The 22,410-nt window shown below is 44.0% G+C and overlaps 1 protein-coding gene across 1 annotated transcript in view; it reads left to right on the top strand.

Moving 5' to 3' along the window:
- The window catches only part of LOC135899927 (uncharacterized), a 69,960-nt gene that overhangs the window by 22,372 nt on the left and 25,178 nt on the right, over positions 1-22,410 (top strand). Inside the window, exons 5-7 of the mRNA XM_070526578.1 lie at positions 1,603-1,827; positions 9,803-10,055; positions 18,959-19,112. Coding sequence (XP_070382679.1) covers positions 1,603-1,827; positions 9,803-10,055; positions 18,959-19,112 — 632 coding nt within the window. The remainder of the gene's footprint in view (positions 1-1,602; positions 1,828-9,802; positions 10,056-18,958; positions 19,113-22,410) is intronic.

Raw genomic sequence — 22,410 nt, 5'->3', positions numbered from 1 at the left:
GGTTGTACTAACCAGACTCATTGGTACCAGCAACCCACCTGCTGCTTGAAATGATATTCACAGAAGACTTCAGCACGTTTATACTTCGCTCTATCTGCAAAACAAATTTGTACAAAAACAAAGTACCAAGATTGATACGAAACCTCATTTGAATTGTGTGAAAGACGAGTGCCGGTCCACCAATTATGAATATAGGAGTCCTCAAAAATGGGTCACTTACAGCACCAATACAAAATATGCACATTATATAGCTTTTCCTTGTCATGAGGCACTGACGTAGAAAGGGCACGCTTGTACGCTTGCACGTCTTTTACGACGGAGCAGGTGCATATGGGACAGTTTCCCTTTTCTTTCCCCCATGCCTAAATGCACCCAAACACGTAGCTACGGCGACTCTACGATGGGATTCTGTATAAGGGGAGGGCGGTTCCGGGCAAAGAGCCACGACCTCCTTGTCGTGCTCAGAACAAGGCTCATGTGTCCGCGTATGCCGAAATTTGCCTGTGCGGCTTTGTTTGGTGTTGCACCACAGACCTGCTTGGCCGGTTAGAATTATTATTTCATTCAAAGGGCGCATAAATCGACGGGGTGGTAGTGATCTAATGCTGAATCGAAGGCTTCCACACCTTGTCGTATACATGGGGAGATGCGTTCAGTACGCTGCACTACGATCAGAAGTCATAATTCGCATGCCACTGCGAACATAACGCGGCGGTTGCGTGATAAGTTCGAAGTATTGGTCTTCGCAGCGTAATGGCAGTACTGACTTCCATCTGCTGAGTTTTTCTTTCCCCCATTTTCTAGCGCATATTTTCTCTAAATTTGGGTGAAGGCCTGGCTTCGCTTAACATGTCTTAAGATATATCAATTTATTGACCTTCGTCTAAGGCCAGTAGCACTGCATAGCCTAACCACTTGGACCAACGTCTGTCCTATAATATAATAACAAATAAAGCCCAAACTTTCTACAGACCTTTACTGAAGAAAATCAATAGTTAGGAATAATAGTTAACCATAGTTAAGATTTAAAGCTTCTTTTAAAACCTGCATAAAATTAACAGATATTATAACCTATTCGCACAAACATCGCGACAAACGAGAACCGAGACAATCACTACGTGAGCGCTGGTGACTGTCTCACTCCTTCCTTGTTTCTAGAGCGGTTTCCATTGGAAGATGCATTACCACTAGCCCGGGGTCATGCGCAATGGCTCGTAGTTTAACAATTGTTGCTATTCTTTAATATTTCCATTTGCCCCTTTAATCAATGTTTAGCGGTTCAGTTTACAAACCAGCCCTAGATTCTCTAATTGAAGGATTGGAATTCCTGACTTTGCTTTCAAACAAAGTAATGTACCAAGGCCAGGTGTGTAAACGCAATGAAATGCAACGATCTATCCTAAGGTACTGCTTTAAACTTCTGACATTATTTGGTAGAACCTAACGAAACGCGAATGCCTTGCGCATTGTTACACACGCAAAATATGTCCATACTAACTCCCCGCCAACTGGCACGCAATGTTGCGAGGAAATTGTTATGGCTATATTGGTTTTGACTATACGTCAATGCTTACGCACATGCTGTTCATTCTTTTTTGTCAGGTGGGAGTGGCGACAGCGATGTGGTCGATGACGCCCCGGACCAAGGAAGCGGTGGCGGTGGCGGTCAAGGACCGGGACCTGTCGGGCCAACTAACCCCCCCGTTATATCCAGCGGAACAGATACAACCAGCAGTGGCCAGCCTACCAGTGCGGGCTCGGCTGCATCTGCGAGGTCGCAAGCGACCCCTACGATAACGACTACGGCACCACCTGCGAACACAAGTGGTAAGAATTATTAAACTGATACATTCTGGGGTTCTACGCGCAAAAAGTGCAATCTCACTATGAAGCACGCCGAAGTAGGAAGTTCCGGATAATTTCGACAACCTCGGTTCCGATACCGTGAAGCTATATCTATGCGGGTCAGTATCGAAGATACATGCACTTTAAATGCCATTCTAGACACTCTTTATGTATTGCATCTGTATTATGATACGTCTGGCAACACGTGTATCAGTACCTGTACTTCCATTACATGAAATGTTGTATGGTGTATCTTAAGATACAAGATGCTGGTAATCGCAGCACCATTGTGCGGAACAATACACGTTGGCTGTATGCACCTCTCAAGCTAATACTGGTGCCGCTAAGCCACCTGAACAAAACTAATGTGCTTCTGTCGTTCTGTCAGAGCCCTCCGGCCAGGGCAGGTGATAAGGTCTGCCCGTCCTTGTAAGTGGAGTAGAGCCACGTGGTGGCGGATGCGCCATCTCGACAAAAACAAGCATGCGAACTTCTGCGTGCAGCGAAATTTTGTTTTCTTGATTTCTTTTTTTTTGTAGTTGTGTTGGTGCCATGATATTTCCTCGTAGTCGCCGTGCTGTGCTGCGTGAGCCAATGCGTGCGGCGTCTAGCGCGCAAATTCTGATGGCGCTGAAGTGTCATTGCTGAAGTATCTTTTGCATGGTGCTTTCTTACCAAGTCGGAAGAATGCGAGCATGGGGTAGCCGTGCGTCTAATAGCTTTCATACATTGCTTTTGGAATGAAAACATTAATACCTTGAGCAAGAAAGAGAATAATTGTGAGATACTAACAGACCTATCATTCCTTACTCCGACCAAAGAAGGTTGGCTGGAGTTAAGAAATTTCCAAGGAAACATTTTTTTCTGCATGCACGTTTGCTACTAGATTATAATATGTACAATAAGAAATTCGCCAATGTGTCGAAGCATGTTAATATACACATGGGAAGTATCGTATCGGACACAATTATTAAGGTGGTATCTCGCATCTGCATCTCAAATGGGCGTGGCCGAATATGTTGCACTGTTTTATAATGCAATTGCAAAGTATCTTTGTCCAGCCCTGGCTGTATCTGTGTACAGGAGCGTTTTTTTCTTCTGCGTCTTGGTATCACCGGACTCGCCGCCAGGGGCCGTAGGGCGCCGACGAACATGGCCTGCCACTTTTCGTGCTTCTCATCCTGGAAGAAGCCCAGTAAGCGGTACAAACAAGCCCGGTGTAAACAAGCCCAGTACCGGTGTAAACAAGCCAATTTACACCGGTACAGCCGGCAGTACGAGAGAAATCGGCGGACACTAGCCACGTCTGGAAATGTGTCCCCCATTTCAAGATATCGAACGCTATTCCCGAGGAACGAACGCCCTCTAGTTTAGGCCTAATGCCAAACCAGCCCCCGGAATGCAATCGGGAGAAACGACGTCGTGCGACGTCTGTCCTACACCAATAGAGGATTTCTTCTACAAATGCGGCAAGACCACACAACCACAAGACCACGATTGCAAACGCGCCTACAAGGATATATGCGCAGAAGGGAACGAACCTGCAAGTGCTGAGTGCAAGGTGAGAGTGAAACCGAACCCACCATCCTGCAACATACAGCAACAGCGCCTCAACTGCCTCCGTGAACGGAACAACGGCTGGAGCTCCAGCAGTGAAGAGTTCCCGGAGCAGCTGGGTACCTTGGTGACTAGCTCGAGCAGCAGCATTGCTGACATCTCCCCAGACGCCGCAGATCTAAATCAATACTGGGGACTGCCTCGCTCGGTATCTCGCTCGTGCTCCGGCTCGGTCACACGCGCGAGCTTGGCTGACGTGGCAAGCGACTCGAGTGGCTTGAGTGGTACGGCCAGCTTAGATTTCTCGTCGGCCGAAACCTTAGCCATGCGGGTCTTCGAAAATAGACGTTAGAACCAGCAAAGCAAATTGCAGGACCAGCACAGGCGATTGCAAAGCCAGCTGAACCTTTTATACAAGCTACTGCAAAGTCAACAGAGACAGCAAGAGCTCACCGACAAACTGCTTCAATATTGCAAGTAACAAAAAGCAATCTCAGACAAGCTGCATCAAACAAATTATGGTTATTCCGTAATCGACAGTAGATTTAAGCATGAAACAACAACCGGCAAAGCAGATTGGTTGGAAAATATACAAGCCACAATGTGACAATCGGTATAATACGTGTTCGCAATAACACAGCGCAGCACACGAACCTGTTTTTCACTGAACCTCATTGCAAGTATCCTTTCGCGGCCAAACAGCCATCCAGGGCGCACCGGAAGCTGCCGGCTTGTTCAAGCCGTGTGGCGTCATCTCTGGAAACGAGGAACTCACGGACCGCTGGCGTTGAACAGGCAACCAGACCTCAGTGACCATAACGACAATGAAATGTATGGTGCCCTGTATCTGCATTTTGAACGTCGCCATTGAAAATGACAAATGAAACTTCAGCCTAGTAGAAGATATAGGTTCAGTGATATTGTGAACAAGCACTAAGAAGAACAAGGAAGGAATAGTTTTTATAACTTGTTTGGGCAGTAACTAGTGTACGTATTGATGTCCAGCGCAAATGGCACGGTGCCAGAGAACGTGTTTACTAAGTTTTCGCTGGTCAACCGAGCCACCCGGTTCTGTACTCGCAACTTGCTCGAATGTTCTCGTTTGAGTGCCCGGATAACGGCTCTAGCTTTTGCCTCAAAGCCACATGAATGTCGACAATATACTCCTTATTGCGAAAGTGCAGCGCAGCCTTTTACGTGTTTGCATTTCGCGGTATATTGAGACATCGCACCGATCACCGCACCAAATGGCAGAGCCGCGACGGCCGCCGCTGTGTATACACAGTTCATACAGTTGCCGCTTCCCGAAAAATACAGTTATGAAAGAGTAATCCTTACAGGGAAACTCCTGCGGCGAACGCTGTGCGCCAAAGCGAGCTCAAGGTAAATAAATGTAGCAAAGCTTCCATAGAAGCCCGTATGTTCAAAACATGGCGGTTCATCGCTGGGGCGCTACAACGTAAAACTATTCCAAGCTTTTCTATTCCAATTCTGCGATCATCTCTTCGCGATTGGCCAAAAACTTTTTCGGACCACCCCCACTTCACCTGTCTGTCACGCGACGTCACGAAAACCACGATAGCTCCCCATCTGATATGACTTGTACACACGTATTATGCATCATTTGGCCGAACAAAAGAAAGATAGTTATTTCTGATTCGATGCCGTTTCGCCGTAAGCCCTCGGCTATTGGTTAAAAGTTTTCGGACGGCATTGATTTCACCTGCTTGTCACGCGACGTGACAAAATCGCAAAATCTCACCGCGTCAGTGACGTCTACGCGTTAAAGATGCATTATTATGTCGAACAAAGCTAAATTTTCTTATGAACAGCCGCAGGCTGCCGCGTTCCGAAAGGAATAAAACATGGCTGCCGCCGATCACTCACGCACTGGCTACTCGCACCTGCCGGAGAGTATCGGTTTATTTTGAGTATAATAAAGCTTCGTCCATGACCGTGTAACGTTTTCGAGCACTTTCGGCACGTTTACGACCTCATTCTGCCAACTCTTCTTTGCTGCGGATCCGCTTAAGCGTCATTCTTGAGCTTCCGTTGCATGCCGTCGCGATTTTCCACCAGCCACCTCAAGCTTAGTAAGGGAAAACGGGCCATTCGCAGACGCCGGCAACACCTATTTCATCCGGCTATCAATTTTCAGTGCACTGGCTCCTCCCCATCGAATCCCTCTCGTCTTGAGCATGCACTTCGACTCTTGTCAGCCCATTAGATAAGACAAGCCGCTGAATGTAGGCAATGTTATTCGTTTTTCAAGAAAACAAGTGACCTCCTATGAACAAGGCGGGCGTTTGATTGCTCTTTTCAGACAACCCAGCGGGTAATCACCCGATGCTTGCGTCGGCGGTTATGCATATCTGACGCCAGGAGATTGGAATACAAACATATTGGAATAGTTCTACGTTATGGGGGCCCTTTGTTCATCAGGCTTAGCGCTGTGTGAGGAGGGAGCACTTCGACCGGAATAAGAAATAATGTGGCGCCATATCCATCGAAACCGGAAGTGACGCCATTTCATTCTCGAAGATGTGAAACTTGTTTTGGTTTTCTGCCTTTAAAGCAGTATATTCAAATTCCGAGCCCTTCGGCATGATTGGCGTCCTGAGCTCTCAGCGCGGAAAGCGAGGCAGTAAAAATCCGGCCATACAGGTGTCGAAATATTAGTCCTGCGCAGAGCGTACTTTCTTTTGAGGCCAACGAAATCTCTTCGTGTAAACTGGTGGTCCCATCTTCGGACGCCAAGGGCGTCTGCCAGCGTAGTCTCGCGAAAACAACTAAAGTAAACAAGTACCTGGTAGCCGTGACTCACTATGTTTGACCGAAAAGGTTGAGAAACGACGAAAGTACAAGCGTTATCAAGTTCAGTTACGCGTTGACAAGGAATATAATACAACCTTTATAGCGGGCGTGTTGTAACAGGTGAACTTTACGAACGCGCCTTTCTGCACACCTCAAAATATGCATTGCATTGCTTGTGATAGCTGCATCAACTCTTATGGTGGGCACTAAAGAAGATATATATTGATAGTGATAAAGTAGAGTGCTGGAAAGCGGAGCCCCGGCGAGGGGCAGGTTAATATGCATACTAGGGATGCGTAGGGTTCCTGAATGGTCCGTCACTCGGCAGCACTCCGTGCAGGGTAGGGGATATTCAGTGAAGGAGTACTCGCCACCTCGACCGGTTTTTCCCGATGGCCGCCGCCATTGCGGATTTCACTTCGCAAGGCGACAGGTCAAAGAAAGCACCTGCAGCTACTTGGTATCTCCTTTTCTCAGTGAAACGACTAGCGGCTGCGTGCCCATGTGAACAATTCCAGAAATAGTTGGAAACATTGGCGTTTTTCGACAGAGCCCAAGAGGAAGCCGTACTGATCCAGTGCAACGTGAGCCGTAAAGATTAGGCAGGACTTCACCGACATAGTGCCAAATAGCCAACATGGGCACGGAGCAGTGGAGGCCGATGTCAGCGACGGCTCTGAAAATTTATTAATCAAAAACTTGAAACAAATGAATGCGACATCCTATTCTACTCGGTGGTTTTGTTTAAGAGGGATGCTGACAGCTGTTGCAGGATGTGAGCAGTGCGACACGGTCTTGTTAGGCTCAGGTGACAGCGAGCACGCGCAACTGACACTTCTAAAAGAATACAGTCGTCAAGGTGGCAACCTTACATATTCAAGTGAAACTTTTCCTGGAGCTGAAATCATGCGAAGAGCATTTCAGAAGCAGCATGAGTTGGACTGAGAGCTTGCTTCACTTGAGGTCTTCTTTGAAGGCTGTGACTGAGTATTCGAGGAAAATGGTGAACCCTTGCGTTAAGGCCTGCCGCGAGCACCGCGAGTCTCTAGAGAAGCTTGTTGTCTCGACTTATGCAAGATTGAGGCTTCGCATATATTTGAGCCACATTGGTTTGAGCTGCGTCAACTAACATGGAAACAAAGCATGTGCTGTGGTCCTCCAGTGACAGAAAAAAAACTGGACTATTATTTTATATTGCGTTTTATTTTTATTTCAGAAGATTTCATTATTTTATTATATGACATTGTGGTCAGAGTTTGCCCTTATTCATAATAAATACCATATACACAAATAAAAGAAGCATTGGGATTTAGCTAATTAATGTTCTATTTTCTGCAAGGGGGCTAGTCTCAGTGATAATAATGGTTGTCGAGGCAATACAAGGCACAGCTTCAATGAGGTTGAATGCGCCAATGATACTTCATTGCTGATTTCATCGGGCATTTTTATATATAAAGAAAGTTCGAAATTTCAGGGGGTGTATGACAGTCGAAACATCGTTATCACTCTATTTCCCTTTCTATGAGCTTTCTTTCCTCCCAATGGTCGTCCAAAACAAATGGAAGATTGATTTGCGCGAAAGTAGTTGCACCCACTCGGTCAGCTTAAAGAGAAAAAGGATGTTCTGAACGATTCGACAGAGCTACCAGGTTACGCGGCCTAACTGGCGAAATTAAACAGGTCTATAACCGTGTGAGATGGGTTCCAAGCACACTATGTGAAAAACTATACCGAGCAGCTGACAGGCCGCACGGTCACAAAGGAGAAGTTGTGGTGAGAGAAGACAGCATGGAAACTCTTAATTAATTTAGTTTGAGCCTGCAAACAGTCTGTAAGCACAGACATGCATATTATGACCAGTTATTTTTTTGCGCGAAGTGCATTTTGTTGCAAATTACTCATGCTATACGAGTGAGATATGTAATGGCGGACCTAGTATCAGACGACGCGGCTGTGTCCAGCCTGTACGGAGTGGCGGGGAGGGAGAGACAAAGAAGAAAGCGTGATCATCAGACGCGTACAAAGCAACGTGTACACTCAGGCGACGATAATGCACCGCCTCTACCCGACACTCCACGGCTACCTCTGCCTACTGTGCAACGTACCCGACACCCTAGCGCACTTGCTCCTCGAATGCCCATGGCACAAAGACAGCGAAAGTAAACCCCAAGTGGACGCGAACCATAACGAAGACCACAAGCAAGCGAAGAATCACAACGAGAAGCAAACGAAGACCACCTAGCCGAAATGTGGGAGTCCAAGCTCGCCCTCGAAGACCCGGAAAATAAATAATAACTAGTCGCCAAAGTCAAGAGCGCAATATATGCCAGATGATTCCTGGACTAAGAAGCCTTCCCACCTCGGCATGATGCCAGATGCCGGTAGCACTGAACCAGAGGCACTTGTCTACCGCGGCGACTGAAGACAGCAATACCAACCCCGCCACTACGTCAACTATCACGACTGCCACCATGATTAACACAAATGCAACAGCAACAATCTGAAGATGATGCAGCGTCAAAATAGAATGAGTACTTGACAGCAGTGTCTGTCCCCTCAGAGTAACCGCCACTACAGCACATAAAAGTACGCATCGCTGCAAAGAATTTTGTTATTTAAACAAAAGAACGCTTCCTGTGTAGCTCTACACCACAAATTTATCTAGTTCATACAGTGGTGTTGTCGACGCTGCCAACAGCAGCATACCACTCTTAAAAGTTGCATAAGAAAATTGTTATTGTGACTGTTTTAAAGTAAAAGCCTAAATTAAACTGACGGATAACGTCAAATGGAAGTCCGCATATCAACAGAAACATTTAGCGTTATATTCGTTCACATGTGTAAGAGAACAACATGATGTCACTTTTATTTTCAAGACAAAGCCTTGTTAGCTCAAATATTACGGGTTTTGCTTCTCTGCGGTCTCAATATCTTGTAAGCAGTTCAAAAAAGATGTTACTTAGAATTACGTGACTGATAGCTGCCGTGTCAAGGTGACAATAATATCAAATGATCTTCCTCCATGCTGACATAACGTAGTAATTGTCAACAACCAAGGATATATTCAACAAAAAAAAAACAGGAATACAACGTGCGCCTCTTATCTTGCATTGCGCCGAAGCAGACGCAATATGGTTGGACGTATTTGCGCGTGAAGTACGATAGGATTCGCCTACAATGTCGCGTGCAAAGGCTTCATTCATGAGAATGAAAAAGTGGCACAATACAGAAAAGCGTTTAACGTTTATCCGCAGAGAAATTTGAACAATCATGTACTCGACCTTGCATTCTTTAGCGTCAACATTTGGTCGACCATTTTTATTTTGCAAGCTTTACAGGGGTGTTTATACCGACTTATTTAGTATACAAGTATTGACTACTATCAAAGAGCGAGGTTAGCGCAGGTGGAGAACGATCGCCTAGCGCGCGCGCGTGCGACCAGACACTTAAAAAAGCTTCTGGCGTTCACTGAAGAATCTCAATTTGCATTACACAAATCATTATTTGTTCCACGTGCGTCTCAGCTACAGATGGGCAGTGTTCTTTGCTTTCGCATCCGTGGTCGACTGACTGGTTTTCCTCGCAGCGCCTAAACCTGAAGTGGCAACACCCATGGCACCATATAGCTACGTATGCACCATCAGCGAAGCGTGGCGAGGAAACACGACGTACCTACCTCCAGACAACGCGTGCGACTACTTGTTCTACGACTCGCTCTACAAGGACAACAAGAACGCCCTCATAGATGGCGTCCACATGTGGGACGCCGGAGCCCAGCAGTTCATCCGGCTGGCTTCCGTGTACAAGCACACAAAGTTGGGCTTTTCGTTCGCGTCCAAGTGAGTGTCTGCGAGCCCTTCTCCAATGTTTTAAATTAGTCTTTTCACCGAAATGTGGAGAACTGAAGTGCATGGTCTCTTTTCTTATATGGTGGCGGTGCGATGAATCTCCGCGTGACCAGAAAATAAGCTAGGCCGACTAACGTTCATAAAACGGATGAATGGTTCAAAACGGTTCAACGTTGTAAAGAGGCCGAAAAAAAAAGATTTGACATCTTTAGCCGAGCGTTGCTTACGCTACGCCCGTTCACTTATCGCGCGAACAGTTGGCTTCGTGAACTGCGCTAATTTGGCTCATTTACTAAGCGCTTCGCCTACAGATGCCAGCGACGCGCTGTCACCCGGTGCTGTATGAATTGAGCGCCTGTGTGCAGATGGCTGGGATACGCCGCCCTCAGCGGAGCAGACCATTGACACTGTGTGTAATATGTCTAAGGTCGGAGACAAAAGTGGTCAAGCTGCGTACTCTGGCACTTTTCCAGCAAAAGAACTTGCCTTCGCCAAAGCCTTTGTCAAATTTATTTCTTGGGTGTTAAATTTCGGACGCGGATATAGAACACGAAAGCCAGGGGAAAACTAAGGGCGTGCCTTTTTTATTTATATTTACTGCGGTCTCGGGGGGAACATAGCAGGAGTGGGTACATACATTAGTAAAAACAAATAACATGGGCAGCATAGAGAAAGATATTACAGAAGTATTAAAAACAGATCAACAGGTCAAATTTCTAGGCAACTCAAGAACGAGTTCTGCAGTTGGCAATGCGCGAAGTGAGCCGTCCAATCGATTCCTAATTTAAACAGTTAGCCGGAAAAAAGAAAACTTAAACCAGTCTGTATGTGATTTGAAAGGAACAATGTTTAATGGATGGTGCCGTCGGGTTGCACGTGCGCTTGAGGGCACAAATGAGAAGGGTGCCTGCATTCCAGATGACGTGCGAACGATCTTGTCCGGCTTGATGATAGGTTCACGTGTGCGCCTATGTTCTAATGTTTGCAAAGATAAAGTGTGCATATGTGAAGGAAGTAAAATGTTACGATCGTATCGGCCAAAGATGAATCGCATTGCTTTTTTTAATTAATTCTAAATGGAGAATGTCCCACGCGTTATGAGGAGACCAAAGAATTGAGGTGTACTCCAGGATCGGTCGAACCAGTGATTTGTAAGCAGTTAATTTACATTCCTTCGTGGCATTTTTTAAGGTTCGTTTGAGATAGTCGGGTTTGCGAAGTGCATTACCAGAAATGTTATTAATAAGAACATTCCATTTTAAGGTATATGAAAAAATAAAACCCAGGTATCCGAACACGATGACATGGGTCAAGTAGTTACCGTTATTACTGTAAGAGAAATGCAGCGGATTCTTTTTGATACCAAAGGTCATTGCGACTGTCTTAGTGAAATTAATTTTCATTTGCCATGCGTTACTCCATTCACAGAACAGTGGAATCACTTTGTTTAGCTCCAGTTGATCATGGGCATTTGCAAGTTTACGATAAAGCACGCTGTCATAGGCATATAGGCGTAACTTCCCTGCGGTGTCATTAATAAGATTTGCTACATCATTAATAAAAATTATAAATAATAGAGGCCCAAGCACCGATCGTTGGGGCACCTGAAGTTACAGTGCCTGACGATGACTGTGCATGGTTGAAAGTGACGAACTGGGATCTTAAGTATATGTACTCAGTTATCCTGTCGAGTAACTAATATCCGTTAAGTATGATACGTATTATATGAAGCAGCTTATTATGGCAGACCATGCCAAATGCTTTCGAATAATCTATTTGGTAATAATATTTGATATATTCTAACTGAAACCACGCCCTATCTTGCTCCCAGGCAGGCTAGAAAAGTCAGATCAAGCAATCATTGCATGTTCTCAATTCCAAAAGCATATCTGGACATGTACGCTTATTCATTTTTTCCGCGAATGATTAAGGAATGGAACAGTCTGCCGGCGTCTGTTTTACAGTCGAGTAGCATTAAAATCTTTGAGGAACGCGTTAAAAAACCTTTTATGAAATTGAATCTTAGTGGTGCCGTGCAAACATTGTCACACCATTCTAGACATACATACAATAGTTTTTCTTTTAACCTGCTTTCATTATCACTGTCACATTGTTAGAAACATGTCTTTCGTAGCCAAACTATTGCATTTGTATTTTATAATTTGTTTCGCATTGTATTTCCAACATTCATTGCTTCATGCCCCATTTACGTTTGTAAAGTGTTTACAATTTTTACGCTATGTGCAAACCAGCTGTACCCACCCTGTTACGGCCAAGACGGCCAACAGTATTTGAAAATAAAAAGAAATAAAATAAAATAAATATTGCATCGATTCGATCGCGGTTATTTAATGCGGAAGCTATGTCGTGAGTAAATTCAAAGAGCTGAGTGACAGTGGAAAAACCAGATCGAAAACCGTGCTGACAGTGTGACAGTAGATTACGACAAGTTAAATACTGAACAATGTTCTTTGGAATAATGCGCTCAACAAGCATACAGCAAGTGCAAATTAGGGATATCGGTTGGTAATTACTAATTTGTTGTTTATCGCCATATTTAAACACAGGGATCACATTGTCAATTTTCCAAGCCTGGGGAACGGATGATGCATCCAGCGATTTATTGAAAATGACTAAGATAACGGCCACTACATTCCGAGCCCCTCTTTAAGAACATGTTAGGTATGGCGTGTGGTCCCGCACTTTCAGTTGTTGCCAATTTTTAATAACAGATTGTGAACCCAAGCTTAACTTACTTCGAGGTTGGGTAACTGGTGTTCCGAGCTATGAGTGAAAGGAGGATTGGTACCATCATCTAGATGAAAGACAGAATGAAAGTAGCTAATAAAGGATTCAGAAATGGCTACGGGATCAGAGCAAGGCTGATGGTTGATAATGAAGGATACAGAGTCATGGGAAGAGAGTAGTATTCCTTTCAAAAATTTTGGTGGGTTATCTCTCATAAAGGTTGACAGTGTTGGGTTGAAGTGAAAGTGTTTAGCTTCTGTCACTATTGTTTTTAGCTCAGACTTGAGTAAAAGAAATAGTGAGTCGCGGTTTTCGTTTTGTGACCGGCTGCGCTTGCGCATACGATTGATGCTTCTTATGAGATGCATTATGTGTCTTGTGTACCATGGATGCTTCGGGCTATGTTTCACACATTTTGTGGGGACGAAATGAAGCACACAGCTTTCTACTAAACTGTGAAACTGCTCTAACAAAAGCATCAACACTGCACGTTTCGCTCCCAAACACGAAATCTCTGAAAGATGAGTCTAGCAGTTAAACAATAGCATGGTCGTTAACATAGGTAAAATCTGTAACCATATTGAATGTCGGCTCGGGAGGCTCAAAAACCACGTTAAATTTCATGAAAACACCCTTGTGATCTTACAGTCCATTGACTACGTCACACTGAAAACCGCACTGTAACAGCTGTTCATTAGCAAAAACAAGGTCAAGAACAGAGCTGACGCTTGGACATTCAACCACTTGTGTTAAATCAAATGATATAGCCATATTAATTAGGCATTCACCAACAGCATTGTAACGGCCTGTTGAAATTAACAAGTTCCAATCAATACAAGGAGTATTAAAATCACCTGTGATGATCATTTTATATTTGTGGAGCCTGTGTTCCGCTATGAACTCTGTAATGTGCAAGAAGATGTTTTCAGAAACGGGCGGGCGGTATACCGCACACACAGCTGTCACGAAACCGGAGATGTTTGTCCGGCACCAAACAGACTCAGTATTCGGAAGTTCGGGCAATACAAAAATTTCAATGCCTTTTTCTAAGAAACAGAGCTACACCCCCTTCTTTAGCAAACTGCCTGTCGTTCCTGATAACCGCGTAACAGAAACTGATACAGAGTTGTCGAACCATGTTTCTGTCACGCAAATAATTGACGGACTGTACCACTCTACAAGCAAATTGAGATCTTCAAGCTTATTAAGCAAGCTTCGAGCATTTATATTTAAAAGAGTTAGTTTCTGCTCAATAACGAGTCACTCTGTGTTCGTAGGCATTGCAGCACGTGGAGCCTTAACAAGCCTTTTGCAAACATCATCCCAAGTGTAACGAACACTTTCGACTATCAGGGAATGGTACTGCAATATCTACTTTTCTGCTTCTATGTGGGTGTCAACCGAATTGTCCCAGAGAGCCTTTCAAAATTGCCGCAGACGCGCAGAAAAGTATTCACTAATGCACGTATCAGATCCTTTTATTTTTCTGGCGTTTTTAAGGATGGAAAGCCATGTTCTAAAGTCTAGCAGTTTAAAAATTACAGGTTTCGTCTTTTTAATAATTTGAGTGCCAAGCCTGTGATAGCGTTCAATACCTTCACATTGTATTCCAAGTTTGGTAGACAGCAACTCTGGTACAGAAGCTAATAGTTCCTCAGACGTTTCTGTTGGGGGCTCCTTCAAGCCGCAAATGATGAAATTATTCCTACGGGATCGGTTTTCCAGCTCATCGTTTCTGTGGTCAAGTTTGGTGATGAAATCTTTAAGGTTAACAGTTTTCTCAAGATCATGAACGCGCTGAACAGTGTCGTCTGCAGTTGAAGCCAACACCTCTATGTGTGTAACACGCTGTTCAAAAGAAGTCATTCTAGAGTGGAGCGCGGTAATCTCTGCGCTGTTTCGTGCTTGCCCGGCTGACAGTTCTGTTAGGATTTTCTCTGACTTTGGGCCTGGATATTTTCGACATTGCTGGACAGTTGCAACAAAATTCTTAAGGAATTCAGTATACAAGAAAAAATACACACGAAGTGATGAGGGCCTGGCAGCAGCAATAAGAAACCATTATTGTTCCATAACATTTCAAAGCGTAATTGTGGCTTACCTGCCAAATGAAGCATACGTATTTCCAAGAACCGTTTGCCATGCCACTGCCAGACCCACTGAAGAGGATTGGCCGGTGCGTCACTGTTATGTTATGACGTTCCAGTGTTGTGCCATGCGCCGTTGAGACAGGCGAGATCGATGGGAGATGGAGCTGTGGATGCATTGCCATCTATCGGTTGATAGGAAGAACTCAATTGAGGGCCAGTGAGGGTGCAGTTTCCGCGAAGGAAGCTTGAACAGTTGTCACGAAGAATTGGCCAGCGATGCTTGCGGCTATCCGCAGTATGAAGAACACATGTTTCCAAGAACTGTTTGTCATGCAGCTGCCATACGGGTGCTTGCTGGGCCATTGTGTAGCGTTTTATCAAATCAGTCTTGACCAGGTTTTCACATTACAAAGCAACAAGCACGGAGCTTTGATCACGCACTAACGATCTTGTGTACAAAGCAATAATCCGCTCTACGTCACCAAAGCATCTGATTTCAAACGGAGGACATATGAATGCCTAAATGCGTGCAAACTACTCTGATGCGGTGATGTAGAAAGCAACCCTGGGCCCCCTTTCCAGGAAATCTTCGATAAAACTATGAAATCCCAAACCATCATACACCAGGAAATTTCGGAACAAAAAGCTTTCCAAAGTAAGCTAGATATATCTCTCCTCTCCTTAGCAACTAGACTAGACAGCATAGAACATCATTTTGGCGACTTCAAGGCCGGTATTGAACAACTTGCTGCAATCGAACAGCATATGAACTCGATAAAGCAGTCATTTTCCAAGCAACATCAAAAGCTCACTGACCTGGAGGATCGCAGTCGTCGTTCAAATTTGATTATACATTGCATAATGGAAGATACCTCTGAAACTGAAGAGGAACTTAGGTATAAGGTGATTTCTGAGGTTCTTGAAAAACACCTTGGTGTCTCATCATCATCCATTGCCCGTATGCATAGAAGAGGAAAACAAATAACAACTCAAACCGACCTGTAATCCCATTCTTCCAAGATTTTAATGAAAAAAGGCCCTGTATGCAAATATTAGTAAACTTAAAGGTTCGACTTTTTTCATACAAAATCATTATTCTAAGGAGACACTAAGAAAACGAAAATTGCTCTGCGAATCTTGCAAAACGAAAAGGTTAGCTATTAATTAATAAATAGTATATTAATAAATAGTTAGCTATTTTAGCAGAAGAGCTTTCTTCTAGCATTAAATCAGCAAAAAAACATTCCTTTATAGAGAGTCTTCCACAGTTTATAGGAAATGATCCCCATAAATTTTGGGATCACCTTCGAACTTCCCACAAGCAAATAAATAAAATCACTGTGGATAACAACGTGATTACGGGTCCTCAATCAATTGCTGCGCATTTCAATGCCTACTTTCATTCTGTCTTTTCTGAAGAGAGTGCCAATGAACATGTGTTTGACCTTCCACCTGAAGAATCAATCACTTGATCTTACGAAGGCGTTGTTGAAGCCCTACTCCGGTTAGATATCAAAAGTTCGCATGATCCTGATTACATACCAAACGCCTTCTTATGCCGTAATGCTGAATCATTCGCTAATTTTTCAACAAACATTTTCTGTTTATTCTTATCGTCTTTTTCATTGCCTCCCGACTGACTAACAGCCAGAGTTGTGCTGTGCATAAAAAAGGGGACCGCGCGTGTTGAAGCAATTACATTCCGATTTCTTTGACGAGTACCTGCTACAAACTAATCGAACACGTTATCACTAACCACATACTTGAAATATTAAACTCTAAAGAATGCTTGGGTCAATTTCAACGCGGCTTCAGGAAAGGTTTTTCAACTGTCACGCAGTTGGTCACTGCTATCCGTAACTTTAGTTCCGTATTAAATAAATGTGGACAACTGGGCCTAATTTTTTTAGGCTACACCAAATCATTTGATAAGGTTCCTCACAATGAACTTCTTGAAAAACTGAAATTAATAGGCGTGAACTTGACCTTAGTAAACTGGATTGCTTCCTACCTACAAAATCGAACACAGTTTGTGGATATTGGTGGCATCTCTTCAACGTTACTTCCAGTGACATCGCGCGTGCCCCGAGGATGTGTACTAGGTCCACTGTTATTTTGGTTAATATAAAACGACATGGTGTGTTCCATTGATAGAAATGTCAAAATTTGTTTATTTGCCGATGTATGCATGCTGTACACCCCAATGAGTTCTGCGGCTGACCAAATATTACTGAATGATGCTTTCCGTGAAATTGTGGCCTAGTGTGACAGATCAGGAGTGGTCTTCAATTCTGATAAGACTGTGCTTTCGCGCGTGACAAGAAAGAAACGTCCTATCCACTTTGGTGACTCTGCTTACGGCACTACTATCTCGGAAGTCGAAAGCTACAAATGTTTAGGCGTTTTAATAAATTCACAGCTTCGCTGGAGCGACCATGTTGATTACATCTGTTCATCTTCGTTAAAAAAACTTGGATTTTTGAAACACAAGCTCAAAAGAGCACCCAGTCACGTTAGGCTATTAGCCTATACCTCGCTTATTCGGCCCAAACTTGAGTATGTAGTGTGGGACCCGTGCACAAAAAAGATACAGCAAAAATAGAAGACGTGCAAGGATGGGCTGTGCGCTTCATTTACAATAAACTCAAGAGTACTAATCCCGCTTCTGCTTTAACGGCCTCCAACGAAATTACACCTCTTCATATAAGACGGAAAATTGCTCGAACAACGTTTCTTCATTCACTCATCCAGGGAAAGCTTGGAATTTCTTCTTCACCTTATGTTACACCTTCAACAACATGAAGAACCCGTCTACAACATACCCATGCCCTAATATCATATTTTGCGAAAACAAACTTTTTTTAATACGCATACTTTCCGGCCACAATATACGATTGGAATGCACTGCCTGAAGAGATCGTCTCAAGTGACAGCTTTGAAAGAAATTTAGCAATGAATTCTGATGTGCTGATTGATGTGGAATGTATTTCCTTTGACTTGTTTCGCTCTTTTGTGTCATGTGTCAAACCTTTTGTCTATGTAATACCTTACGGCGTTCGTAAATATGCCTTCTTATCTGCCCTTCCTGCTTGGACCACATGGGGTCTGCAGTATTACCTAAATAAAAAGAAGACGAAGGTCTTGCCCTGGAGAAGCAACTGACAATTATTACTGAGCCTCAATATACTCAGAATCAACCCACAGTCTACATTGGTGCACTTAGAGTAATCACTAGGCGATGGCCCCGCCTTAAACCAGACGACGCCTTCTATTTTTAACCTTAACCTCATCTTTTACTGCGATAGCAAATATATGAAACATCCAGACGTATTTCTGCCATCGCCGTTACCGTGATGTTCCGTATGAAGTCCATGGGGCGATAACATCGTCGACGCGCGCCTTACGCTGTATGTGCGATTGAACGCGCGCCAGGGTAAGCGGATGATGCTGGCCCGATATCGGGCTTGCAAGGCACCGGGTAGAGGAGGGGGGGTAGATGGAGGGTGGGAGTTCTACTGTGGCGGCGACCGCTCGCGTATTGCGCGGCCGCGTGGCCCCTATCTTGAAAGCGATCTGCGATGGGGATTCAGTGCGCTGAGTGCTGATCGCTTCGTGCGCACTGCATTCTCTCCGATTACTTCGCGTTTAAGCGAGAGCCAGCACGAAGGTCACTTCCTCGCTGCTGCTGCCGCCGCGCCTCCTCACTGCAACGTTTTGACACGAGTGTGTGCGGTCATCGAGTAACATGTGTTCATGCTTGCTTGTACGCGCCTAACACCATGCTTGTTAATTTAGTTAATAAGCAAATGTTTAGAAGTTTATACGGCAGGTAAGACTACCATCCTTACAGAAATTTGCTATCGCGGTCGATGCTTCGTCTTCCGGGCGAAACTGTGGCCTGTCCTCACTCTAACATCTCTTGGAGTAAATGAAGAGACTTTATGGAGGTCATAGACTAGAGGTCCTCAATTAATAAATTAGGTCCAGCTACTCCGCATTGCAAGAGAAGGTCTTACTCTGTTTTCTGGGTCTTTATTCATGCTTCTTTTTACTCAGGCTTCGCCTTCTGAGCAGAGACATAAAGGACCCAAAATTTTTCACCACCATCGACGATATTTGGAGATACAATATATCCCACTTCGGCTTCCTGGATGTCAACAGGTGGTACCCAACTGATCGAATTGTCTATGAGTTTCTCAATCTGCTCAAGGTAATTCAAGTGCGGCCGCTTTTCTTTAGTATTTTGCTGAGTGGAAAGCGACGTGACACCCCATGTCAGCATAAGGGTAATCAGACGTTCATACCACATATATGTTCAATTCCCATTTTATTGATGCTCGAGCGTTCTCTTATAGCACTGAACAGGTCGGTTGTAGACAATATATAGTAAAACGACATCCTTTTCTTCCTTTCTTTCTTTCTTACTTTCTTTCTTTCTTACTCTTTATTTATTCATTTATTTGTTTCCATTGCTAAAATACAATGACGGGATAAAAGCTGCAATGAGGCAGGTTAAAGTGCCCTTAGCCCCCGTGTTACATGGTGGCAGTGAGTAGCGCAATCGACCGTACGCAAAGAACATTACATATGAATATTATTTACAATCATCAATCAATTCAAGAGAATTTTCTATAACGGAACAAACAAAAAAGGAACAAACAAATAGGAGAAGGACAAATAAAAGCAATGCACATAGTACGCACCACCGCATTACATAGACTTGGCATTAGGCAAATAAAAGTGAAAATTGCGTACACTTGACGATGCATAATTAAAGGTGAAAAGATACGATGGTTCATTATTATTGGAATATTTAAGAGAAAGAAAAGGACGAGCAAAAATTATGCCATTACATACATTTAACAAGACATGTGAATACAAGTGAAAAAGAAATTACGCTTGATTCATTATTTAGGAGAAGGTTCTGATAAGTAACAATAGTTCTGAACGTGTTAAGGTAATGATGTCAATGCCAGCGTCATGTAGTGAATTAAGCAATCTGGGTAACTTATTTTCCGTCATTCGCAAACCGTAGTTGGTTGTTGAGGGGGGTATAGACCAATATTCTCCGTGACTGGTCATATAGGTAGCTGTATTTTTTTGCAGACAAGCAATTTCCTTAAGAACGTGGTTTTCAGAGTTTGAGTTTGAGTGCCATATACGAAGGAGAGAGCGGTTGTATAGAGAGTACATTGTAGGTATGTTGTATTGTTTAAAGAGGTGCTCACTGTGACTGTGATATGGCACGTTTGCAGCGATACGTACGATCTTTTTCTGTAGTAAGTGCATTTTCCGGAGGTTAGTTTCAGTTGTTGTGCCCCACACGTAGTGTTCTTGGCTGAGACTGATCAGTGTGAGATACTGCCCATCATGTTATCGTTTAAAGGCAGCTCTACATCTGGGGAAGATGACATAAAAGTGTAGCGTCTTAGTTGACCACCAACTGATTTGTTAAAATAAAGTTAAATTCTGGGGCTTCACGTGCCAAAAATACGAGGTAATTTTTTGGAAGCCGCTTGGCTCCGAATTCTCGACAGCACAGGAAAGCGAAGGCGGATTTTTGGTATCTTTCTGAATTTTAGAAAGGTCTCCAATTGTGCAAAACAAAAATATCTCTTTTTAAGAAATTCGTGGTATCACTTTATATTTAATAAAAACCTACGTCACGTAGGCGAAGAAGTACACACCAAGAAAAACCATTTATTCGCAACATAAGTGTATTAATTCGGAGTGACACAAGAGCTCATACTAAAACCCTTTTTTCTCAATAGATAACAGAAATGTTGTAAATATTAAAAACTGCTCTAATATAGTATTGTAACAGGCTTTTACTAGCGTCATTTTTTCCAGGTAGAAACAAACATTCTCTCTGAACCCCGCCCCACAATTCCAGTGCTCCCAGTTGTCCACGTATGTAGTAAAAGCATATGCTCCGGCTTAAAAGGTGACAGGACAGCGATTTAGACCAGTGATGTGCTTCCTCCACGGTGGTTCCAGACTTCGATAAGCAGAATAGGCAGCCCACAAGGCTACTGGCGCGTATACACCGATGCACTTTCTATCGCGCGAGGAGCCACTCGATAGTCGCCGACAAAACAGCTGCGTTTGCACCAGCGGGCCTCTTCGATTATGTGCGCCTAAGAATCCTATAGCGTCTGATATTCGGCCCACTGGTCGGCCTCTTCGACTCTCTGTCCTTGCAATCGCAAACTGTCCCAGAACTTGCATACGAAACGCTCGTGAGCTCAAAGTACCACCCAGGGCAGTTCGGGACTGTCAGGGACGGATAATCGAAGTGGCCCACCGTATGTGTCGCTGCCTGCGACGAATTGCCCATTGCCAACTCGGACGAGATGCGCTAAAACACGCCAGCTCCCATATCGCAGGTTTCTTCTGAATTCATGTTTGCCACAGCAGTGTTTTGTATGAGTCGATTTATTAGTAATGGAAAAAACGAATACACGAAACACACAACATACCTCCACATTTATATTAGGTGGGCCATTACGGTAACGAGCTTCAGTAAGAAACACGAATCACACTGATATCTCGATTAGCTCCACGCCGCTTTAGCTTCGCAAGCACCCGCACTGTGTAGCTGCAGCGAAGGTGTGCTAGCCGACAACACCGTATTCATTGGGCTCATAGCTAAACAGGGTGTCCAAGCTAACTTCAGCCAGAGTTTAAAAGTATACCGATGTACTGTAAGACCATGTGACCAAGCGCATGTTGGTGACTATAGCAGGAAGTAAGCGAAACTATTTTTTTTTGTCTTCTGCTAAATTGCATACCCGGTCAAGAATAATTAACCAACTTAGGAAGCAACGAAGTTGGACGAAACATTCCAATTAGTAAATTGTAAAACAGATTGCAAAACGTCCGGTTAAATCGCTTCTAACTTTATATATTAGGTATTACATTTTTCCCGCTTATCGCAGATGCTCGCGTAATACGAAAAACGAAATTGCTGACAAGCCAGCTCACAAAAAATGATTTCAGTGCTTCCAAACGTTCTGTGTATCACCGAACACGGCGTTTAGCAGTGTTGCCTGCCGCCTAAAAGGCGACAGGGCAGCGCCACAGGCGTTAACTCAGCCGATATACGCCAGAGATGCGCTTTCCTCGCGGCGGCTCATGATTGCGATAAGCAGACGCAGCGGCAGCACACCCGGCTAAATACTATGTTTGTTCGGGCGGTTCCGTTTGCTGAATAAACAACTGGTATATTGAGCCCTGCGTGGCGGGGTCGTTCTTGAGTGTACGCGTGTGTGGGTGTGTGCGTAAATGGGGGAGTGCTGAATTGCGCCTAATTAGATCAGTATAAATGTCATTGTGGAGATGAGCTTTCATACTGTTAATGTTCACTCAAGGGACACAATTCAATAGTGCGTCAAATGTAGTATATCATTTCAACGGCTCTTAAAATAGAGTTACCTTTGTGACTTCGCTGGAAGTGAGTGATGTTTGACTAAAGAATGCAGAAGAGGCATTTTATTTGTTGCACAATA

This window comes from Dermacentor albipictus, chromosome 10, assembly GCF_038994185.2.
Source record: "Dermacentor albipictus isolate Rhodes 1998 colony chromosome 10, USDA_Dalb.pri_finalv2, whole genome shotgun sequence".
NCBI lineage: Eukaryota > Metazoa > Arthropoda > Arachnida > Ixodida > Ixodidae > Dermacentor > Dermacentor albipictus.
The sequence above is the reverse complement of the archived record's forward strand: the minus strand, read 5'-3'. Positions and strand labels throughout refer to the sequence as shown.